Below are 20,698 nucleotides of genomic sequence, written 5' to 3'. Positions count from 1 at the left end.
TGACGTTCAAGGAAAAGTGCTATAAGTTACATCTTGACTGCGGCATGTAATGCTGCCTTTAAATTGTATTTTCCAGAAAGCCAGCATCACTTCTCAATGTGGTACTGGATACACAGAAAATAACTAACAGCAGACCTAACTACAGGCTCATGTGACTCTATATGTTATAATGTTATGATAGTAACAGTTTTTGTTCTTTATATAAGCAGGATATAAGAGCTGAAGGAACATGAGAAACCCTCTAAAACCTGCAGGGTAGATATTGGCTAACATTGTAGAATCAGCATTTGGTCCCTGCAGCTTGCCAGGTTGCCCCTTCCAGCTGTCAGTCACACAAGGTGAAGGCCTACACAGCTCTTGGTCTGCCTATCAGTTTTCCTGACCCTGCCCACTGGCTGAAGGGTATCTCCCAGCAGTCAGTTGTCCCAGTGGTGTATCCATAGGTGGGCCTGGGTGGAAAGGGGCCCATCCAGTTTCAGTTCTGTCCTACCCAGCGGCAGAACACATCGATAGTGTAGCTGGCAGGAATCCTTAAACCCTGCTAGCTGAAGAGTCCTCTCCGGAGTCCCCTGAGATTTCTCAAACCTGGGGCAGTCGGCGGCATGATTCCAGCCGTTGATGCTGGTAGTCTCCTTCCCCCACTCATGCATGCAATGGGATGCTGGTTGAACTGAACATGCATGCGGGGGGGGGGGGGGCTGTTGGCATCTGGAAATGTGCTGCTGACTGCCGTGGGATTGAGACAGGTTGGGGGGTGGGGCTCTGGAGAGGACTCTTTAGCTGGCGGGCCTTGGGGATCCTCGCCAGCAAGATATTGTTTTCACTTTCTGGAGGGGAAATGTATAGGCTGTGCTCCCCAAGGCTCACCTAGAAATTGAGATCTGGCTATGTTACGGTTGTCAACACCTGACTGTCTGCAGGGTATTGTTCCTTTTCCATTCCTCCTTAGCTAGGAACTATAGCCAAGTCAGTTCATGCTAGAGAATTTGCCCAGTCTCCTTGGTTTTATCTAGGAAGAGCACGTGCAAATAGAATTATGAGTTTTATTATTTTTGTATTCTGTTATGTGGATAATACTATGTTTTGTGTTTTTATATGGTGTTTGTATTTATCATCATGCATCCCTTTGGGTATGGTAAGTGTGAAGGCAATTCATAAATTAAATAAACTAGAATGTTCCTTCCTTCTGCCTGTGTAAAGGGAAGAGGCAGGTGCTACAGGTTGTCTCTTTTCTTTCCACCCAATGTTACATTTATGTAGTTTAATTTAATTATAAATCTATAGAATGCTTTTGCAGAATAAAAACCTGGCCACAAGTGTTGTACAATTGAGGTTAATTGAGACACTAATAGATGTGAAGTCCGATTTTGCACAGGGTGTTTTAACTACCAGTTGGGATGTTCTGAGTGTCCTCCTACAGCAGCACAATTTGGGGTGACCTGGGGTGGCAGTCATTGCCACTAAACAAAACAGGAAGTTTGGAGAGGGCAGATCATGACAAGCCTTGTTTAGTGCATCAGAACCATGTGGACTTGGCGATGGTGCAGTAGCACCAACAGTGAGCAGAAGGAGTGGTGAAGTAGGCCTGTCAGAGGGAAGGGAAGTGGGGAGATGCTAGAAAAGTAGGGGAGTGGGGCTATGGAAAGGAAGGGGAGATGTTGAACACAAAAAAGGGGGGAGTCTGGAAAGAAAGGGCAAATGCTGGGCACGGGAGGGAGGATGGAAGGAAGGGCAGATGCTGAACACTGGGTGGGGGGGAGGGAAGTATGAATAGGAAGGAAAATGCTGACCACATGGGAGAGAGAGAGGAAGGGCAGATAGTGAAGATATCGAGGAAGGAGGTGCAAGGAAGGGAAGGAGAGGTGCTGGACACGGGCTCAGTCCAGTCCTTTCTGCCTTGTACTGGGACTCTCCATGTCCTTTCTTTCAGCACATGCTCGGCCTCTCTATACTAGGCAGAAAGGATTTATACCCAGGGCTTGAATCACTTAGGTGTCTTGCACTTGCAGCTGACTTGGGCTGCAGAGCTAACAGCAGCTTCACTTTCCTTACTTCTTCTGGAGAGAGGATTTCTCTGATGATCCCTTCTCCACCATTAAGGCATGCTGTGCCTCAGGATTTTGTTGTAGTTTAGGCAAATCCCTTTCCCCTCCACATTTTTGCCTATGGAAATAGGCACTACTTCTGGCTTTTCCTCTCATGCTGCCCTCCTCTTCCTCCTCCCTGGTCTTTAGGTTAGAAGACCAAGGTCCTGGTGGGTCCCTATTTGGAAAAACCCACCACCTTTCCCATTATATGGTTACTGGATATCTCTGTGGGAGGGAAGACAGGAAGTCTCTGGGAAATCCCTGAACTCAGTTCTTACTCTTCCTTCCAAATTGTCAGGCACACATACTTCAGGGGCTTTCCCAGGCTAGACTGCCCCTCACTAGTTTGGCACTGCTCTGGAGCAGGAAGCCAAATTGTTCTGCCTATCACTGCATAGAAAGGCACATTGTGGCATCCTACCACTCACACATGCCTTGCTGGCATGCCCAAACCATGCCCATAAAACACCTCTTCAAGTGTGTTCACTATGGTTCTAAACCTTTTCTAAAAATCACTATTTACATGGTCAAGGCATTTACATATGTAAATGCAGCACAGGCCTTCTGAAATGGCCTCTGTAGTAATTTTATTTAAACCCTTTCAGGGTTGGGGTCTAAATGGGGGGAGGAAATGGGACTTGATATACCGCCTTTCTGAGTTTTTTGCAACTACATTCAAAGCGGTTTACATATATTCAGGTACTTATTTTGTACCAGGGGCAAAGGAGGGTTAAGTGACTTGCCCAGAGTCACAAGGAGCTGCAGTGGGAATTGAACTTAGTTCCCCAGGATCAAAGTCCACTGCACTAACCACTAGGCTACTCCTCCCCACATACATTTTTATGTGGTTTTACGTGGTTTATTTTGGATGGAAATGATGGAAATAACATGAAAAATACTATTTTAATGTGTTTGAAAACCACAAATGAGAACTGCACCCCATGTGTGCTACTTAGTATTGTAAAGGTACACATACCAGTTACACATAACTAATAATTCAGTCACTGGTTTTGAAATTCTTTTAGCAGCTCAACCATATTTCCTTTCCATTTCTGAGAGGAAGCATTTCAGCAAACGTTACAGTTGACCTCACACCAATGTATCTTACTGGTACATGTTTGTGATGTCATAGGCAACACCAGACACTGCATAGCCAACTCAAATCTCAGTCAAGTGGAGGAGTGGTCTTGACATCCAGAGGTGGCTGGTTCAAATCCCACTGCTGCTCCTTGTGATCTCTGGCAAGTCACTTAACCCTTCATTGCCTCAGGTACAAACTTAGATTGTGACCCCTCCAGGGACAGGGAAGTGTACCTGAATGTAACTCACCTTGAGCTACTACTGAAAAGGTGTGAGTAAAATATATGAAAAAAAATAAAATAATATGTGACACTGCTCTGAACACGACTGTGTTTCCTAAATGTTAGCTGTGCACAGAAATTGTTTTCGATCAGTGTTACATTTTCATGTCATCTATATGTTCTTTGTCTTACTGGGCTCTGTGTTTTTTCGTCTCTGTGTTGGTCAGGTCTGCATCCCCTTTCCTTCTACCCACCCTTTAAAAATAGTTTAGTTGGGCTCAGCCTCACTCTCACTTAGACTTACGCCCTGATGCACAAAGCTTAGGTGATTGCAACATTTGCTTTAGACTGGTTATAGCCAGTCTAAAGCATGCACTCACTCACTTTGTGTCCCACAGATTTATGCTATGCCTTCTTCCAGCCCCTAGCCCTGATTTCCCCTTCCAGATTCCATCAAAATCCCTATGCCAAGCCAACAGTAAAACTCTCCCTATTATGCTTCTGGCTCTGACACAGAACAATCAAAATTTTAAAGGGTGGGATTGGGGATCAAGAGGGGGGGCACCCCACCAACCTTTTTTAAAATCTGAAACAGAAACCACATACACTTTTACGTGGTTTATTTTGGATGGAAAATTATGGAAATAACATGAAAAATACTATTTTAATGTGTTTGAAAACCAAAACACATAGCTTTGTACAGCTAGAAGCCTTCTAAGAAATAATTTGAGGACATTTTGTCCTAAAACATTTGTGATCAACTGCAAAATTTGAAAGACTGGTATCAAAGTGGCAGTATGGCATACGGCTAGGGCTGGTCTTAGCAATTGCGGGGCCCTTTGCATACCAGTTCAGTGGGCCCTCCTGCTCGCCCCTGCCCAGGCCCTCCACCATAAGCCAAAAAGTATCAGTTTAAAAAGAGGTTTAGTAGAGCCCTCGAAACCCCACCTCACCCCATACCTTGATATGCCTTCACCACATTTCAGTAGAGAGTGGCAGACAGTGGCAGCAATTTTAATATCCCGTCAGCTGCCGAGCCCAGAGCCTCCTCGCTGCTGCATCCCATCCTTTTGGAAGCAGGAAGTGACATCAAAAGGGAGTGGGATGCAGTAACGAGAAGGCTCTGGGCTTGGCAGCTGACAGGATATGAAAACTGCTGCCACTGCCTGATGATCTCTACTGAAATGTGGATGTACATTAAGGTATGGAGAAGGGAGGTGTTCCAAGACAGGAGGACAGATGTGCCAGAGATTCGGGGCCCCTAGGATTGCAAGGCCCTGTGTGTCCGCCCCTGTTGCCCCTGCCTATGACCTGCCCTGCATACAGCCATACTGGAGATTAGGGTTGGATTGCTGAACTCAGCCTACAATTTTTGGCTGATGCAGGGCTGAGGAGGCAGTGTTCATAGCTCAGAGGTGGTGAGTAAACACAGTTCTAAGCGTTGTACATTGGATTCAGCTAGTGACCAGTCTCAGTGCATATATATAAGAACATATTGTGATAGGAGCTGTGGGCTGTTATCTCTGGTGGAGTGTTGACAAGGTAATGGGGAGGGCTAGAAGACAGGGGGGAGGTGGATTAAAGAGCTTGTAAAAAATTATGTTTATGCTTACTTGGACTTGGTATATTGCCTTACCTGTCGCACAGGTCAAAGTAGACCTTGCTGTGTATTTGTGACCTGGATTGGCCACTGTTGGAAACAGGATGCTGGGCTGGATGGACCTTTGGTCTTTACTTATGAATCATATTGAATAGGACAGAATACAACACAGCAAAGAAGTTCAAGTAGAATGCACATTCTATAATTTTACCCCTGATATTCAGCACTATTTAACCAGCCAGGAACAGATCCTAGTTGGTTAAATAGCGCTTCACCAGCTATCCATGAATATCCAGGAGGAGATAGCCAGTTATCTCCTGCTGAATATTTGCAGTTGGTGCTTCAGCCATATTAATTGGCCAGGAACAGCTCCTAGCTGGTTAAATAGCGTTTAAGTGGCTATCCACAAATATTCAGCAGGAGATAGCCAGTTATCTCCCACTGAATATTTGTGGTTGGTGCTTAGCAGATAACCGGCTATATTGCACAATATAACCGTCTATCCACTAGTATTCAATGCATTGCCGGCTAAGTTTGGCAGCCAAATTGGGCCGCCGAAATAGCAGGCCTATCTTTGCCTGATTTAAACTTAATCGGCGAGCGCTGAGTATCCAGTTGTCCAGTTAAGTTTAAACCATCCAAAAATAAACCAGATATTCAATGCCAGTCACTGGAAATGGCCCGACATTGAATATCTGGTCTTACCACCGACCGCAGGAGTTAGCCCGGCTGAATATCGGCTCCTTATTTCCTAAATGTAAGCATCATTTATGACCTAAAATGATAGAATACTAGAGCTTATGCCTTATGCAGGTGGATGTACATTTGCACATGTTAAGTGTTACCTGAGCACTCAACATTATTCTCTAATTTAGGTGCACAGTTCGCTTAGTGTGTAAATGCAAGGTGACATACACATGGGTGGAGCAAGGGCAGGGTATAGGCGGGGATCTCACTTGTGTACACACCTTACAGAATACTGTAACCTATGCACTAAAGTGCCAGCATTTAGGCCTGCTACTGACGTGGTGTAAGTGGGCATGCGTAATTGTATACTGGAGGAATTCTGTGAAAATAAAAATTGAAAATTCTGTGCACAATATTTGAAAATTCTGCACACTTTATTTCTAATTTTCTTGCATGGAATTCCTCCATTATAAGGGCTGGCTTCTCCCCCCACCCAGGCATGAAATACCACCACCAGAGCAGTTTCCCTCCTCCAGTTCCACATTCTCCATTTCTCTCTTAGCTTGTATCCCTTCCCCTGGTAAGCTCAGTCCCTGGCTTTCTCTATCTCTTCTCCAGGGTGAATACCTCCAATTTTTCTCCCCTTTCTGCCATTCTCTTTATGTTTACCTGTTCTCTATCCTCTAGCAGCACTCTGCATTCTAGAGTTCTCTCTTCCCATCCCTCACACTCCACTGCCCTCCCTGTGCAACTCCCCCTTACTCCCAGCAAGTCCCCTGTTCTGTCCATCCCCAAGATCTCTTCTCCCCTCTCTCAGGCAAATCCCCACCTTATTTTTCCTCTGCCCCAACCCCCATGGCACACACACTCCATCCACTTTTTTCCTAGCCCTCCCCCATCACACACACACTATCCATTTTTCACCAGTTCCCCAGGACATATGCACACCATCCACTTTTCTCCAGTCCCTCCTCGTGGCATAGACCATGCCATCCACCTTGCTCCAGTGGGACAAAGCACTAATTTTTGGCTTCTACTGAAAACGCATGGTCATCTTCAGCTGAAAATTAAAATAATTTTTTTTAGCTGAAACTGAAACCAGGCTGAAAAAGAAGTTTGGGCTGAGCTCAGTGCTGTAACTGAAATTCAGCCAACCTCTAATGTCTGTGGGAGTCCCACAGGCTCCACAGGATTGGGTTCCATGCAGCTCTCTAGTGCCCAGTTCAGAGGGGTAACAGATAAGCAGAAATCTCGTAGCAACTTGAAGGCTGAGCTGGGGATCCAAATGAGCACAAGGAAAACTTCCAATCCCCCTTCCCACTAAAAAAAATAAAAATTTCCTATTTGCAGAATAAATGGGACAAACCTTTTTGAAAATAGCAGAAAGTTTCTTATGAACCAAAATACCTGACAAAAAATATTCAGATTGGGCTCTTTTTACAAAGCCGCGCTAGCGATTACCGCTTGGCAAATACGATGAACTCCATATGGACTTCATTGCATTTGCCATGCAGGAATCGCTAGCGCGGCTTTGTAAAAGGTGCTCATTGTTTCTAAAGCAAATTCTTTTCCATGCTGATTAAGAGAAACCTTTCTGTGATATCTGGCTACTGCAATCACTTAGAAAAAAGAATGTTGGCTGCTGGATACACTTGGGGAGTCCACAGTAAGCTTATTCTATTTAAAACAAAGTATCAGAAAATAGAAGTAACAAAAGATGAATAATATTATTGGAGTGTAAGGACAGGGTCATTTGGGGAGTGACATCAAAGATGTCTTTTATATTATCTCACATACCTAATGGTTTCTCATCCATTGGACTGAGGAAGCGCACATGCTTTTTTCATGTAATTGTGTTTGGATATCCGGCGCTTGGTTGGTTCTTTAAACTACTTGAAGCTTTTCTGTTTTCTTCCATTTTTGTTCTGTTCTGAAACCACTGCCCTTGGGAATTACCAAAAGAAAATAAGAATGTTAAAAGCTGGCTGCTTCTTCAAGATGCTAGGGAGAACTAGCACCTGTTTCCTTGCAAGATGACACATTCCTGTACTTCTTGAGCATTTTGAGACCATCTGCTCTGTTAGAGGCCAAAGGGCTATTCTGCAGGGCTGAATGAAGTACAATGAACATAGTCAAACAGATTTCAAAGTGAGCAGGACTGCTCCAGCTAAATCCTCATTTGCTGGCATTACGCAGTTCATGCCCCTTACACAGGCTATGCCCTGGTATGAAATAAATGCTGAAAAGATGTGGATTCATCTGATTGGCTAGGGAGATTATGGGGTTCATTTTCAAAGCACTTAGGGACCGTTGGCTTACCATGCGGCAATCTGGAGCTACCGCCAGCCCAATGCAGGCACCGGTGGTAGTTTCACCCCACAGCGTGCAGCATTTCCGTCGCTAGCAAAAATATAAAAAAAATATTTCACAGGGGTTTACCTGGCGGTTATTGGGTAGTGCTGCTTGCTACCTGGTTACCGCCGGGTTAGCGCGGGAGCCCTTACCACCACCTAAATGGGTGGTGGTAAGTGCTCTCCCCGAATGGCCATGTGGTAAGAGCAATCATACCGCATGGCTATGTATTTTTTCAGCCTTTTTACCCACTAAGGTAAAAAGGGCCTCAAGGTGTGGCAAAAATGACCCCCCGCTGCTAATGCAGGGCCCTTTTTACTGCATCTTAGTGAAAGGGGCTCTTAGAATTACAAAGCTCCATAGGTTATTATGCTTTGAAAATACACCTCTATGTAGTTTAAATGTTCAAGTTGCCATGTTAGTCCTGGAAGAAACTGGGGTCTTCGTTGATTGTGAGCCCTATCAAAGAAACCAAGATAAGTAGAGCTTTTGAGATCCCAGAAGAGACCTGCTTGAAAGTTCATACAGCTATGACGATCACCATGTTGCCTGCAAAACAGTTTCAAGTAGCTGGCAAAACTTTTATATGCCCTGTCTCCCCCCCCCCCCCCCCCCCCCCGCCATGTATCCACACCATCCATGCAATATAGGACTGTCCAGCTTGAAGGATCATGGACCACAGGTAGAAAGGCTAGAGATTACATTAGGGTTATGCACATAAAACTTCTTTTTTTCAGGTAACTTTCAGACTTTCTTTAAGATTAGATGGACATTTTTACAGTTCTTTTCAAACTTTATTGATAAACATTTCTAACACAACATGCAAATGAGCTTTACACATATTAATTCATAGGCTAACGTGTTAAATTGATTTTGCATAAACTAATTTTTAATGGTGCTTTAATGAATGCACATCCTTAGAGGATGGCCAGCCTTGATTTGGAAGAGCTTGCCTCTGAGTTCTCATTCAGGGGCCCTTTGATGAAAACCTGGTAATTTTTTGGCACTTTTTTGCACTTGCTTTGCTTTAATAGCAAAACTTAACTTGTGGTAAGTGTAAAGGTTGTGCAATAATCTTGGGGGTGTGTCCAGCATGCCCCCTGCAGTTATCAGATAGGAAAGCTCTTTATTGTGTATTTTGATTTATTCCTAATCGGCACAGATGCACATTCCTGCTCTTAAGCAGGTGGCAAGGGCACCCATGCTGGTAAGTACCATGGGCTAACTGCAGTGTGCAGACCGCAGCCATTCTCTGTCCATAGTCCACCTGGTCTTCACCCCATAACATGACAAGCAGTTAGAGGGAGATTCTATATATGGCGCCTAAAAAATCATCATGGAAATCAGTGCCAACTAAGTGTATTTCATAAGCGGTGCCTAGATTTAGGCCTGGTATACAGATTTCGCTTAGTTGATATCTCAGCATCTAAAACTGCATGCATCCATTTACACCAATGAAAATGTAGCGTAGATCAGTGGCGTAGGAAGGGCAGGGCGGTGGGGGCAGTCCGCCCTGGGTGCACGCTGCTGGAGGGTGCAGAGAGCAGCCGCACGCCTGTCGGCTCCGCTGGTTCCCTGCTCCCTCTGCCCTGGAACAGGTTACTTCCTGTTCCGGAGCAGATGGAGCAGGGAGCCAGTGGAGCTGACAGACGCGCGGCTGCTCTCTGCATCCTCCAGCAGCCAAGAATGCACCCGGGGGGGGGGGGCTTGATGCGCCGTGGAGGGGGGTGTCATTGCGCCGGGGTTGGGGGCTTGATGTCCCGGGGAGGGGGGGGTGTCATTGTGCCAGGGGGGGTGTCGTGCTACACCCTGGGGGGACAGATGCCACTGCACCCGGGGGATGGGGTGCGCAACGGCGATCCGCCCCGGGTGGCAGCCGACATATAATCGCCACTGGCGTAGATCCCAGCACATAGATTTATGTGCACTGGGCCATATTCTATAACTACGTGCATAAATTTCAGAATGCCCACAAAACACACATTTCCCTGCCCATAACCACACACCTTTTTGCCTGTGCATGTTAGAAATTTGGCACACTTCATTACAGAATATGCTTAATGAGTTGTGTGTGTAAATTCTAAATAGTACCAATTAGTGCTCATTATTGCTTGTTAAGTGCTTTTATCAGCACTCCTTTGCTTGTTAAACTTGTTAAGTTAAGGGCATTGTTATAGAATCTCCTTAGATTATGGCGCAGATCTCTAGGCGCGCTATATAGAATCTTGTGTGTGTGTGTGTGGGGGGGTTAATGTATGAATTAGCATGTGTTGTGATGGTAGAAGTTATCAGCATATTCTAATTCACACAGTAATTACTTCATGCTCTTTACTGAAACAGCCCCTCAGTGCCTCATGGCTCAGTTGCTGTACATATGTCTCCACTGCAACACTTGTCTTGCAGACTGTACCATCTGAGAGCAAGCAACAGGCAACACACGTAATGCAGTGTTTCAGCAAAATCATGTCATTCAGTTGGAACTTGTGAGATGGATCTTTACTTGCAATAGTAACGTCGCACCCGAGGTTGCCAGGCCCCCCTCCACCCGCCACCAGGCCCTCTCTCCACCCCCGGGCCCTCTGCACTGACCTTAAGCGCCTCACCTTCGAAAGCGCAGCAAGCATTGGCAGACCACTCCTTCCTTCCATGTCTCGCCCTCACGGAAGTTACATCAGGCGAGGGTGGGACACGGAAGGAAGGAAGGAGTGGTCTGCCGCTGCTTGCTGCACTTTCGAAGGTGAGGCACTTAAGTTCAATGCCAGGGAGTGACGGAGGGTGGGCGGGCTGGACTGCGGCAGCAGCTCCGGCCCCCCCCCCCGGAGGCCCGGCCTGGGGAATTTTGTCCCCCTTGTCCCCCTTTGTCTCTGGTGCCCCCATGCAGACTATCAGTTGGCGCCCCTACCCCCCGTGAAAATGATCACGCCCCCCCCCCGGTGAAAATGATCGCTCACCACTTGCCACACTGACAGGAATTGTCAGCAATATTCTTAGAAACAAATTGCTATACATTGCAAAATAAGATAGCAGATGTAAATTCTCAAAGTGGACATATTCCAAACGCTATTTAGACAAAAATTAAACTGAACCCCCAAGATGCCAGACTCTGCATACAATGCAACACCACAGAAACAGAAAATGTCCCCTAGTACTGTGCAAAATATAAAGACTGCAGATGTAAATTTGAAAAAAAACTAACAAGAACCAATCACCACTTTACAAATTAACAAATAGAAATAAAACAAATATAGAAAATAAAATAATACCATTTTATTGGACTAATACATTTAGCTTTCAGAGGCCAAAACATCCTTCCTCAGGTCAATACAGTATAGTGCTGTTACAGTATCCTATCCTGACTGAGGAAGGGGGTTTTGTTCTCCGAAAGTTAGTCAAAATGTATTAAAATTAGTCCAATAAAAAGATTACCTATTATAAACATTTATTAACACAGCTACAATACTACTGTATCCTAAAGCAAAAAAATAAAAGTAAATATTTTATTTACAGTTTGTTGTCTCTGGTTTCTGCTTTCCTCATCTTCTTTTCACTGTCTTCCTTCCTTCCATCCAGCATCTGTCTTTGTTCTCTCTCTGCCATCTAGTGTCTGCCCTCTCTGCTGTCCCCTTCATCCAATGTCTGCCCTCTCTCCCTGCTCCTTCCATCTACATCTGCCCTCTATCTCTGCCCCCTTCCATCCACCATCTGCCCCTGTCTGCCCTCTCTCTCTCCCCCTTCCATTCACTGTCTGCCCTTTCTATCGCTTCCATCCACTGTCTGCCCTTTCTCTCTGTCCGCTCAATCCACCATTTGCCCTCCCTCTCCCATCCATCAAGGTCCCTCTCACTCCCCCTTCCATCTAGGATCTGTCCCCTCTCTCTGCCCCTTTTTTTCAGCCCCCAGTTCCAGCCCCACTATCCCACCAGTCCCCAGTTTCAACCCTAGCCCTTTTCTCCCACCAGTCTTGAGCTTCGGCCCCCAGCCACTTCTCCCTGTCCCCTTTTCAGCCCCCAGTTTCAAACGCAGCCCTTTTCTCTCACTAGTCCCGAGCTTCAGCCCCAGCCACTTCTCCCTGTCTTCTTTTCAGCCCCCAGTCCCCACAGTTTCAGCTCTTGTCCCTTTTCAGCCCCCAGTCCCAGTACTAGCCCCCTTATCCCACCTACCCTCCTTTTCAGCCCCCAGTTCCAGCTCCCTTCATCCACATGCCTTGCATTAGGGCCTCCCCTTTCAGCCCCAGACCCCATCTGGGCTCCCCTCCCCATCCCCTTCTCCCATCTGGGCTCCCCATCCCCTTCTCCCATCTGGGCTCCCCTCCCCATCCCCTTCTCCCATCTGGGCTCCCCATTCCCTTCTCCCATCTGGGCTCCCCTCCCCTTCTCCCATCTGGGCTCCCCTCCCCATCCCCTTCTCCCATCTGGGCTCCCCACCCCATCCCCTTCTCCCATCTGGGCTCCCTTCCCCTTCTCCCATCTGGGCTCCCCTCCCCATCCCCTTCTCCCATCTGGGCTCCCCACCCCATCCCCACCCCATCCCCACCCCATCCCCTTCTCCCATCTGGGCACCCCACCCCATCCCCTTCTCCCATCTGGGCTCCCCATCCCCTTCTGTCATCTGGGCTCCCCTCCCCTCCTGCCATCTGGGCACCCCTGATCCGACCCGACTACCAGCTCTGTCGAGATGACAGCGGGTGGGGGGTGCTCTGCTCCCGCTGCTCCCACCCTACCTTCTTAAAAAAAAAAAAAAATCAGTAAAGCGGCGTGGCAGGCAGCGCAGCTTCGCGTCTGCCCTGCTTGTAAAACAAGTAGATCTCATCGGGCCTTCGCTCACTGGGTCCCGCCCTCGAGGAAATAGGAAGCTACCTCAGAGGAGGGCGGGACCCAGTGAGCGAAGGCCCGACGAGGAGATCTACTTGTTTTACAAGCAGGGCAGACGCGAAGTTGCGCTGCCTGCCACGCCGCTTTACTGATTTATTTTTTTTTTAAGAAGGTAGGGTGGGAGCAGCGGGAGCGGAGCACCTCCCACCCGCTGACACCCGGGGCGGACCGCCCCCACCGCGCTCTTGGTTCCCTCAGTGTCCGTCTTCTTCTGACGTCAGAAGAAGGCGGGACACTGAGGGAACCAATGAGTGCAAGAGAAGGGAGACGTCGGCAGGGCTTTCACCGACGCTGCTGCAGCCTGCGACCAAGGTAATTTAAAGTCCTCGGCGGCGCGGGGTGAGGGTAAGCACAGCGGCGGCGCCCTCCAGAGGTGGGCGCCCCCCTGCGGCGCTTACCTCGCTTACCGCATCGGCACGGCCCTGCCTCTTGGCAGCCCTGCCCAAATGACTTCTCCAGGGTCACAATGAGTTTGAATGGCAGACAGGAATTGAACCCTAGCATCTGTGGTTATCAGTCCAATGCTTTAACCACTAAAGCACTTCCTCTCCCAATCTTTGAAAAAGTTGTCAGTGGTGAACCTTTAGGATGAATAAATCTAAATAAATAAAATACATATTTACTTTGTTAAGGGGCCCTTTTGCCAAGCTGCGGTAGAAAGGGCCCTGCACTAGTGGTGGGGGATGTTTTTGCCAAATACTGTGGCCATTATTACCACAGCAGGTAAAAAGGTCTGAAAATAGACATGGCCTCGCAGTAAGATTGCTATTACGGTGTGGCCATGTGAGGGGGAGCACTTACCGTTGAGGTGATGGTAAGGGCTCCCCTGCTAAGCTGATAGTAACCAGGTAGTGCGGCGCTACCCAATTACCGCTGGGTAACTGCTGTGCTAGAACATAGTGCTCTATTTTCCCTAGTGAGGGAAATGGTGTGCGCTAGGGCTAGAATTACTGCCAGCACCCGTGTTGGGCCTGCGGTAGCTCCATATTGGCGCAGGGTAAGCCCGAGTTGGGTTTACCTCTGCTTTGTAAAAGGACCCCATTAAATTGTGGGAAAAATAAAGCCTTAGGTCTTCCTCACATACTACGGCCATTTTTACTGCGGCCATATAAACCCTGATTTTCTATTTTTGCATTAATGGCCATACAGTATTGTTTTTAAAAAAATTACTGCGGGAGCATATTTTGTAAGCGGTAAGTGCTCCTGTGTTATTCCTGCGCTAACCAGCTAACATTTGGTAATATAGATGCACTAACTGGTTGGCGCAGGAATGCCCACTTTCCACCTCTGAGATACCCTCTCAGAAAATACCAATTATTATTTAGCATGCAGTTAGCATGTTCACATTCAAAAATTGCAGTAGCTCGTCTCATGGTAGTCCATTCTTTACTGTGTTACACATATGTTAGTGTGTAACACAGCTTAGTAAAAGGGCTCTCAAATTTTGAAACTGCAGTTTTGTGTAATTAACATTGTAGAACTTTATAAGATATAGCGTAACAGAGAAACAAAGGCGGTAAGCCCAAAGCGGGCTTAACGCTTGCTAAAATGGAAGTACCGCCAGGCTACCACAGCAGCCCGGCGATAGTTCCCACCCCCAGTGCATGTCATATCCGGCACTACAAAAATATTTTTATTTTTGTAGTGTCAGTGTGTACCCGACGGTAATCAAGCAGTGCCACGCGCTGCCCGGTTACTGCCGGGTTAGGGCGGGAGCTCTTACCACCACCTCAATGGGTGGCAGTAAGTGCTCCTCCTGAAATGGCCATATCCTGAAAAAAACCCAAAGACCTGCCTTTTACCCACTGCGGTAAAAGGGGTCCTCGGTGCATATCAAAAACACACACCAATGCCAGCGCAGGCCCCCTTTTGCTGCAGCTTCATAAAAGGGGCCCAAAGAGAGGTACTGTTACATGTAGGAAGCAATCATTTCTGGAGTCAATCTATTTGTGTTATATAACATTAATTTGTTTATATGTTAAAACTAACTGTAGCATCTCCCTCCAGGATTTCTCCTTGAACTGATTTTTCTTTTTTAACTAGCGGTGCGTGCAGACCGCATGAGAGGAGGACGAAATAAATTTGGACCCATGTACAAGCGCGATCGTGCCTTAAAGCAACAGAAGAAAGCCCTGATACGTGCCAATGGCTTTAAGTTAGAGACTGTGCCTCAAATGGTGTCCCCCGTGCAAACTGATTACGCCCTCTCCTCCAACATCCATGGCATCCATTCTGTGTCTAAGAACTTGCCCCCCAACCCTGCCACCATGACACCAGTAGACTATGACAGAAGTCCATATGGTGCACCATCGTTGGGAATGACCATGCCAAACCACGGGGCGCTGTCAGGTTACCACTATTCCTCTTTCCCTAATCGCACCATTAAATCTGAGTACCCTGATCACTACACAAATTCACATGAGTCCGTACCCAGCTATGCATACTCAGATGCCTATTCAAACAGTCCACTGCCAGATATACCAGAGGTGATTCTCAAGCTACTGCAGCTAGAACCGGATGAGCCACAGGTCAAGGCACGGATAATGACTTGCTTGCAGCAGGAGCAGGGTAAAAACCGGACAGAGAAATTGAACACCTTTGGTCTTATGTGCAAGATGGCAGATCAGACGCTTTTCTCCATCGTGGAATGGGCAAGAAGTTGCATTTTCTTCAAGGAACTGGAGGTAAGGAATGGGCATAGGTTTTATTCTTTTCAGTGTTACCTTTCTAAAAAGAGAAAAATGTGATTAGAAATTAGGGATGGGCAGCTAGAAAATGTCATTTCCTTCTGTGTCACATGTTTCCGGGAACGTTCATTTTATTCGTTTCATTTGATCATTTTGTTATCATGGGTAAAGATTGAGCACATGTTCTTTCAGAAGAGTGTACAGTATTTGCAGACAGGGCATACTCTTTTTTCAATAGCGCAAGCATGGTTTGAATGGTAAACAAAACGACGCACAATGGGGCCAATATTCAGACCGCGGGAGATAGCCAGGCTGCCTTTCGTGGTCAGTGTTGAGCCCGGAAATTCAATTCCGGACCATTTCCGGTGTCCAGAGTTGAGTATCTGGTTTATTTTTGTCCGGTTTCAATTAACTGGCCAAGTCAATATTCAGCGCTGGCGGGTTAAGTTGAAACCTGCCAAAGATAGGCCTGCTATTTCAGCCCATCAAACTTAGCTGAAGATGCGTTGAATATTAGTAGGTAGGCAACTGTATTGCATGATATAGTCGGTTATCCGCTAGGCACTGACCGGGAATATTCAGCGGGAGATAACCGGTTATTTCCCGCTGAATAATTGTGGATAGCTGGTTAAGCACTATTTAACCGGCCAGGAGCTGTTCCTGGCCAGTTAAATAGTGCTGAAAATCAGGTGGAATGTATTTTTTATTTCTTAACGACATTCTTTTGAAATGTTAATGCATCAAACATTTGCAGCCTACTTGTCTTTTAGGGGCCCTTTTACTAAGCCGTGTAACCATCTACACATTATCAGCGTGCACCAAAATGGAGTTACCGCCCGACTATCGCACGGCTCTTGCTGTAATTTCATTTTTGGTGCACATCCAATACGCATGTCTGGAAAATATTTTTTATTTTTTGGGTGCGCATAAGAGATGCACGCTAAGTGGCATTTGATGCACGTAGGTCATTACTACCCAGATTCTTTACCGCTAGGTCTATGGATAGTGGTAAGGTCTGAGACCCAAAATTATTTTGCCACTCATCCATTTGTGGCAAAAAAAGGCCTTTTTTACAGGCGCGCTAATAAATGGATCGGCATGCGCCCCAAACCCATGCCTACACTACTGCAAGACATTTTTCCACTCACCTTAGTAAAAGGACCCCTATGTAATTTAAACCAGTGGATAAACAAAAACCGTAAGGACCAAATTCTATATATGGAGCCCCATAAAATGAGCGCTAAGTGCTATTGTATAAACAGCGCTCCGAGTTCGGAACCATTTATAAAATAGCACCGGGATGTGCACCTAACTTTTAGGCATGAAGATTTACACCAACTGAAACCTGGTATAAATGCCTGTGTCTAAATTAGACGCAGATCTGGTATATTCTGTAACACTGTGCACAAATCCCTGGAATGCCCATGCCCCACCCATGCCCCTCCCATGGCCATGCCCCTTTTTGGACCCACACACAAACATTTGCATGCACAACTTTATAGAATAGCACACAGCAAGATGCTTGTGTAAATTTTATTTATTGCCAATTAGCGCTGATAATTGATTATTAGTATCTAATTATCAGCACTAGTTGGTTTGTTACACAATTAAATTGTACACACAAATAGGCATACACCTAAATTTGCACATCATATATAGAACCCAGGGGTAAATGACACTCTGCCAGCCCTAATGGAAACATTTCAAAATGTTATTTTATCGGAGTAAGACATTATTCTTCTGTGTCATCTCTTCTGACCTAAATTATACTATGGATGCAAGAATTCAAGGATTTTGTTGCCAGTGAACATTTTGCTTCTAGTTGCCTCAGAATGAAACTAAGAAGAAATATTTCTCCATGAATTTATTATTTTTTAGGAAACAAATAGCAGGTATTATTCATTTTCGGCAAATTGTTAAATTTAAATGAAACAAATGATGTTTTGACTTGAAAGGTGTGGAAAAGCATTTCAGTCTAATTTGGAAGGTAGGTCAGTTGAAAGGTTTAAGGTTAGTTTATTTGATAGATCGCTTAAGGGCGTCCATTAAAGCGGGGTACAATAAATATTAAAAACATAATATATAAGCAGCAAATTAAAAAAAAAAACTCCAAACAATGGTAGGAAAGAACAAAGCTACAAACAAACAACGTAATACAAATAAAAATGAAACACAGTGAGCCTTTAATGGAGAACTATACCACTATACATTAGGAGGTAGCTTCAAGAAAGAGTGCCAAAAATTAAGCACATAAAATATGGACGCTAAGCACTAAGGGCCAAATTCTATATATAGCACCTAAAAATTCCGCACAGTAAACATTTCCTCCTAAGCGTATTCTATAAGCAATGCCTAAGTTTAGGTGCAATATATAGAATATGCTTAGTTAATTCCCAGCATTTAAAACTATGTGTGTCTGTTTACACCAGTGAAAATATAGTGTAAATCCCTGTGTGTAGATTTACTCTCACTGGGCCATATTCTATAACAACGTGTGTAAATTTTGGAACACCCATTAGATTCCCATTTCCCCGCCCATAGTCACACCCATTTTGAACTATATACTTTAGAATTTAGATGCAGTTCATTACAGAATCTGCTTAGCGAGTTATGCGCATAAGTTCTAATTATTGCCAATTAATGCTCATCATTGCTTGTTCAGTACTGTTAAATGCACTGATTGGCTTATTAAGCCGATTAAGTTACGTGTGTTGTTATAGAATACGCTTGGATTTTGGTGCGGATCTCTAGGCACGCTATATAGAATCCAGCAGTAATTCTGTAATAGCAATTGAGCGCGAAATTGTCATTAAAGAATAGAGTGTAAGTCGGCTTGCTGGTGCCTAAAGCACTTATGCCATGTCAAAGGCTATTGTAAATGGTTGCACCTAAAGTTGGCAGTAACGTGAAAATAATACTATTCTGTAGTGTACATATTGCATCTGGAAGACATGCCCCTGATCCACCCACGTGCACATCTCCTTTGCTGTTGTGCACTGTAGCATTAAGGCACTAAGGGGCCAATATTTGACATGATTTAACTGATCAGAAATGGCTTCCAGCTGATTAAATCCCCTCTTGGAGCTAACCACTAATTTTCAGTAGCACTTAACCAGTTATCCCCAGATTCAGTATAGTGCGAGTAGAGTTGCATATCCAAATTTAGGCATATTCTGATTTGTGCACACAACTCAATTGGTTAACAAGTCAATCAGTGCCGATAATTGGATGTTAACAAACAATTGGCACTAATTGGCACTAATTAGAATTTACATGCACTACTCACTAAGCGTGTTCTATAATGTAGTCTGTATAAATTCTACCGTGTGGATGCCCAAAGGGGGCTTAGCTGTGGGAGGACCGTGGGCGGGTTGTGGGCATTCCTAAAATTTACTTCCAGCATTATAGAATAGCCCATTCCATGCCTAAAGTTAAGCAGGTTTTAATTGGCATAACTTGCTGTGCCTAAATGCTAGTCACATGGATGGGCATATGTGTATTCGTAAACCTTGCCTAACTTTAGGCGTGGCTTATAGAATACGCCTAAGCGGGTTTTTGATCAGCCCCAGTTGGAATTAGAATTTGATCAGCCCCAAAATAGAATTAGGTCCTTAGTGCCTAACTGCAAATGGACTACTTTGGGGTGTTCTAGAAATGGAGTTGGCATTTGGCTGGTTAAGTACCGATATTCAGCACTTAAGCAGACAGTTTAACCGCAGAAATGGGACCGCATAGAAAGCTGTTCTATCTTTATGCAGTAACCTATAGTTGGTTAAGTGCTTAATATCGGACTTAACTTATGCATTAGCTGGCTCTACAAAACCAGATATTCCATGTTGAAACCTGGACAGGGCCTGATATTGAATGTCTGGGAATAATGCCGATGGCGATATGCAAAACGATGAGCACCTCTGGCTGAATTTTGACCTCTTAGTTTATAGAATAGCTCCTAGTGCAGTTATGCATGTACTTACAAATTAATGCCTAGTTCTATTTATGGCGCCTAACAAATCGTCGCCATCGAAAACACTTAGGCATATTCTATAATCGTTAAGCTCATCCACTCAACTATATTTAGCAGCAGAAAATTACGCCAATGAAAACCAGGTATAAATTCCCATGTCTAACTTCAGGCACAGAACAGGCTATTCTATAACACTGCGTGTAAATATTAGGAACGCCCATGACCCACCCATGCTCCTCCCATAGCCACACCCCTTTGGGTATCCACACGACAGAATTTACACAAACTACTTGTTAGCACCAAGTTAGGCGCACAACTGACACTATCCTATAACTTGTGCACTAGTTGGAAATTTGGGCATGCAACTTAATAGAATCCATGGGTAGGTGACTGCATAGATCTAGGCCTAAGAGGAGGAGCTGGTCAATACTGGATTTACTTTGGCCATGAGAGGCAGACCTGATAAGTGCCATGATTGACACTGAGCCCAGGTATTCAGTACCGGTGACCAGCACTGAATATCCATTTTTTTGTGGCCAGCTTAAACTTAACTGGCCAAGTTAATATTCAGTGCTAGCTGGTAAAGTTTATAGCAGCTAAAGATTGGACTCCTATTTATGCCATCTAACTTGGCCATTAAACTTAGCTGGCAATGCGCTGAATATTCACAGCTAGCTGGTTATATCCGTGCCTAAAATTTACGTGTGATCTGAAAGAGGGGGTGCGGTAATGGGAGGGTCATGGGTGTAATGGGGTATTCCTAAAAGTTACTTGCATCATTATAAAATAACAGGGATACATGCCTAATGTAGGTGCGTACACTTGCACCCCATTTCAGTCGGTGCAAATGGCCGCGCTTAAAGTTTGGCGTGACTCCCAGGCATAAGCGCTATTCTATAAACCATGTCTAATTTTAAGCGCGGCTTAGAGAATAGCGCTTTTTTCCGGTGTCAATGCTTTTGCTGCCATATATAGAATTTAGCCCTATGTGCTAAGTGCTAATATTCAATGGAGATAACCAGCTATCTTTCGCTGAATATTAGCGCTTAGCCAGCTAAGTGCTATTTAACAGGCCAGCAGCCGTTCCTGGCTGGTTAAATAGTGCTGAACATCAGGGGGATTGTATTGTATACTAGGAGTTATTTATTC

The 20,698-nt window shown here is 45.3% G+C and overlaps 1 protein-coding gene across 3 annotated transcripts in view; it reads left to right on the top strand.

Moving 5' to 3' along the window:
* The window catches only part of NR5A1 (nuclear receptor subfamily 5 group A member 1), a 190,610-nt gene that overhangs the window by 43,773 nt on the left and 126,139 nt on the right, over positions 1-20,698 (top strand). For all 3 annotated transcript variants that reach the window (XM_030207821.1, XM_030207819.1, XM_030207820.1), the window contains exon 4: positions 14,942-15,582. In XM_030207821.1, the coding sequence (XP_030063681.1) occupies positions 14,942-15,582 (641 nt within the window). The remainder of the gene's footprint in view (positions 1-14,941; positions 15,583-20,698) is intronic.

Source organism: Microcaecilia unicolor, chromosome 6, assembly GCF_901765095.1.
Source record: "Microcaecilia unicolor chromosome 6, aMicUni1.1, whole genome shotgun sequence".
NCBI classification, from domain to species: domain Eukaryota; kingdom Metazoa; phylum Chordata; class Amphibia; order Gymnophiona; family Siphonopidae; genus Microcaecilia; species Microcaecilia unicolor.
This window is presented reverse-complemented; position numbering and strand designations above follow the sequence as displayed.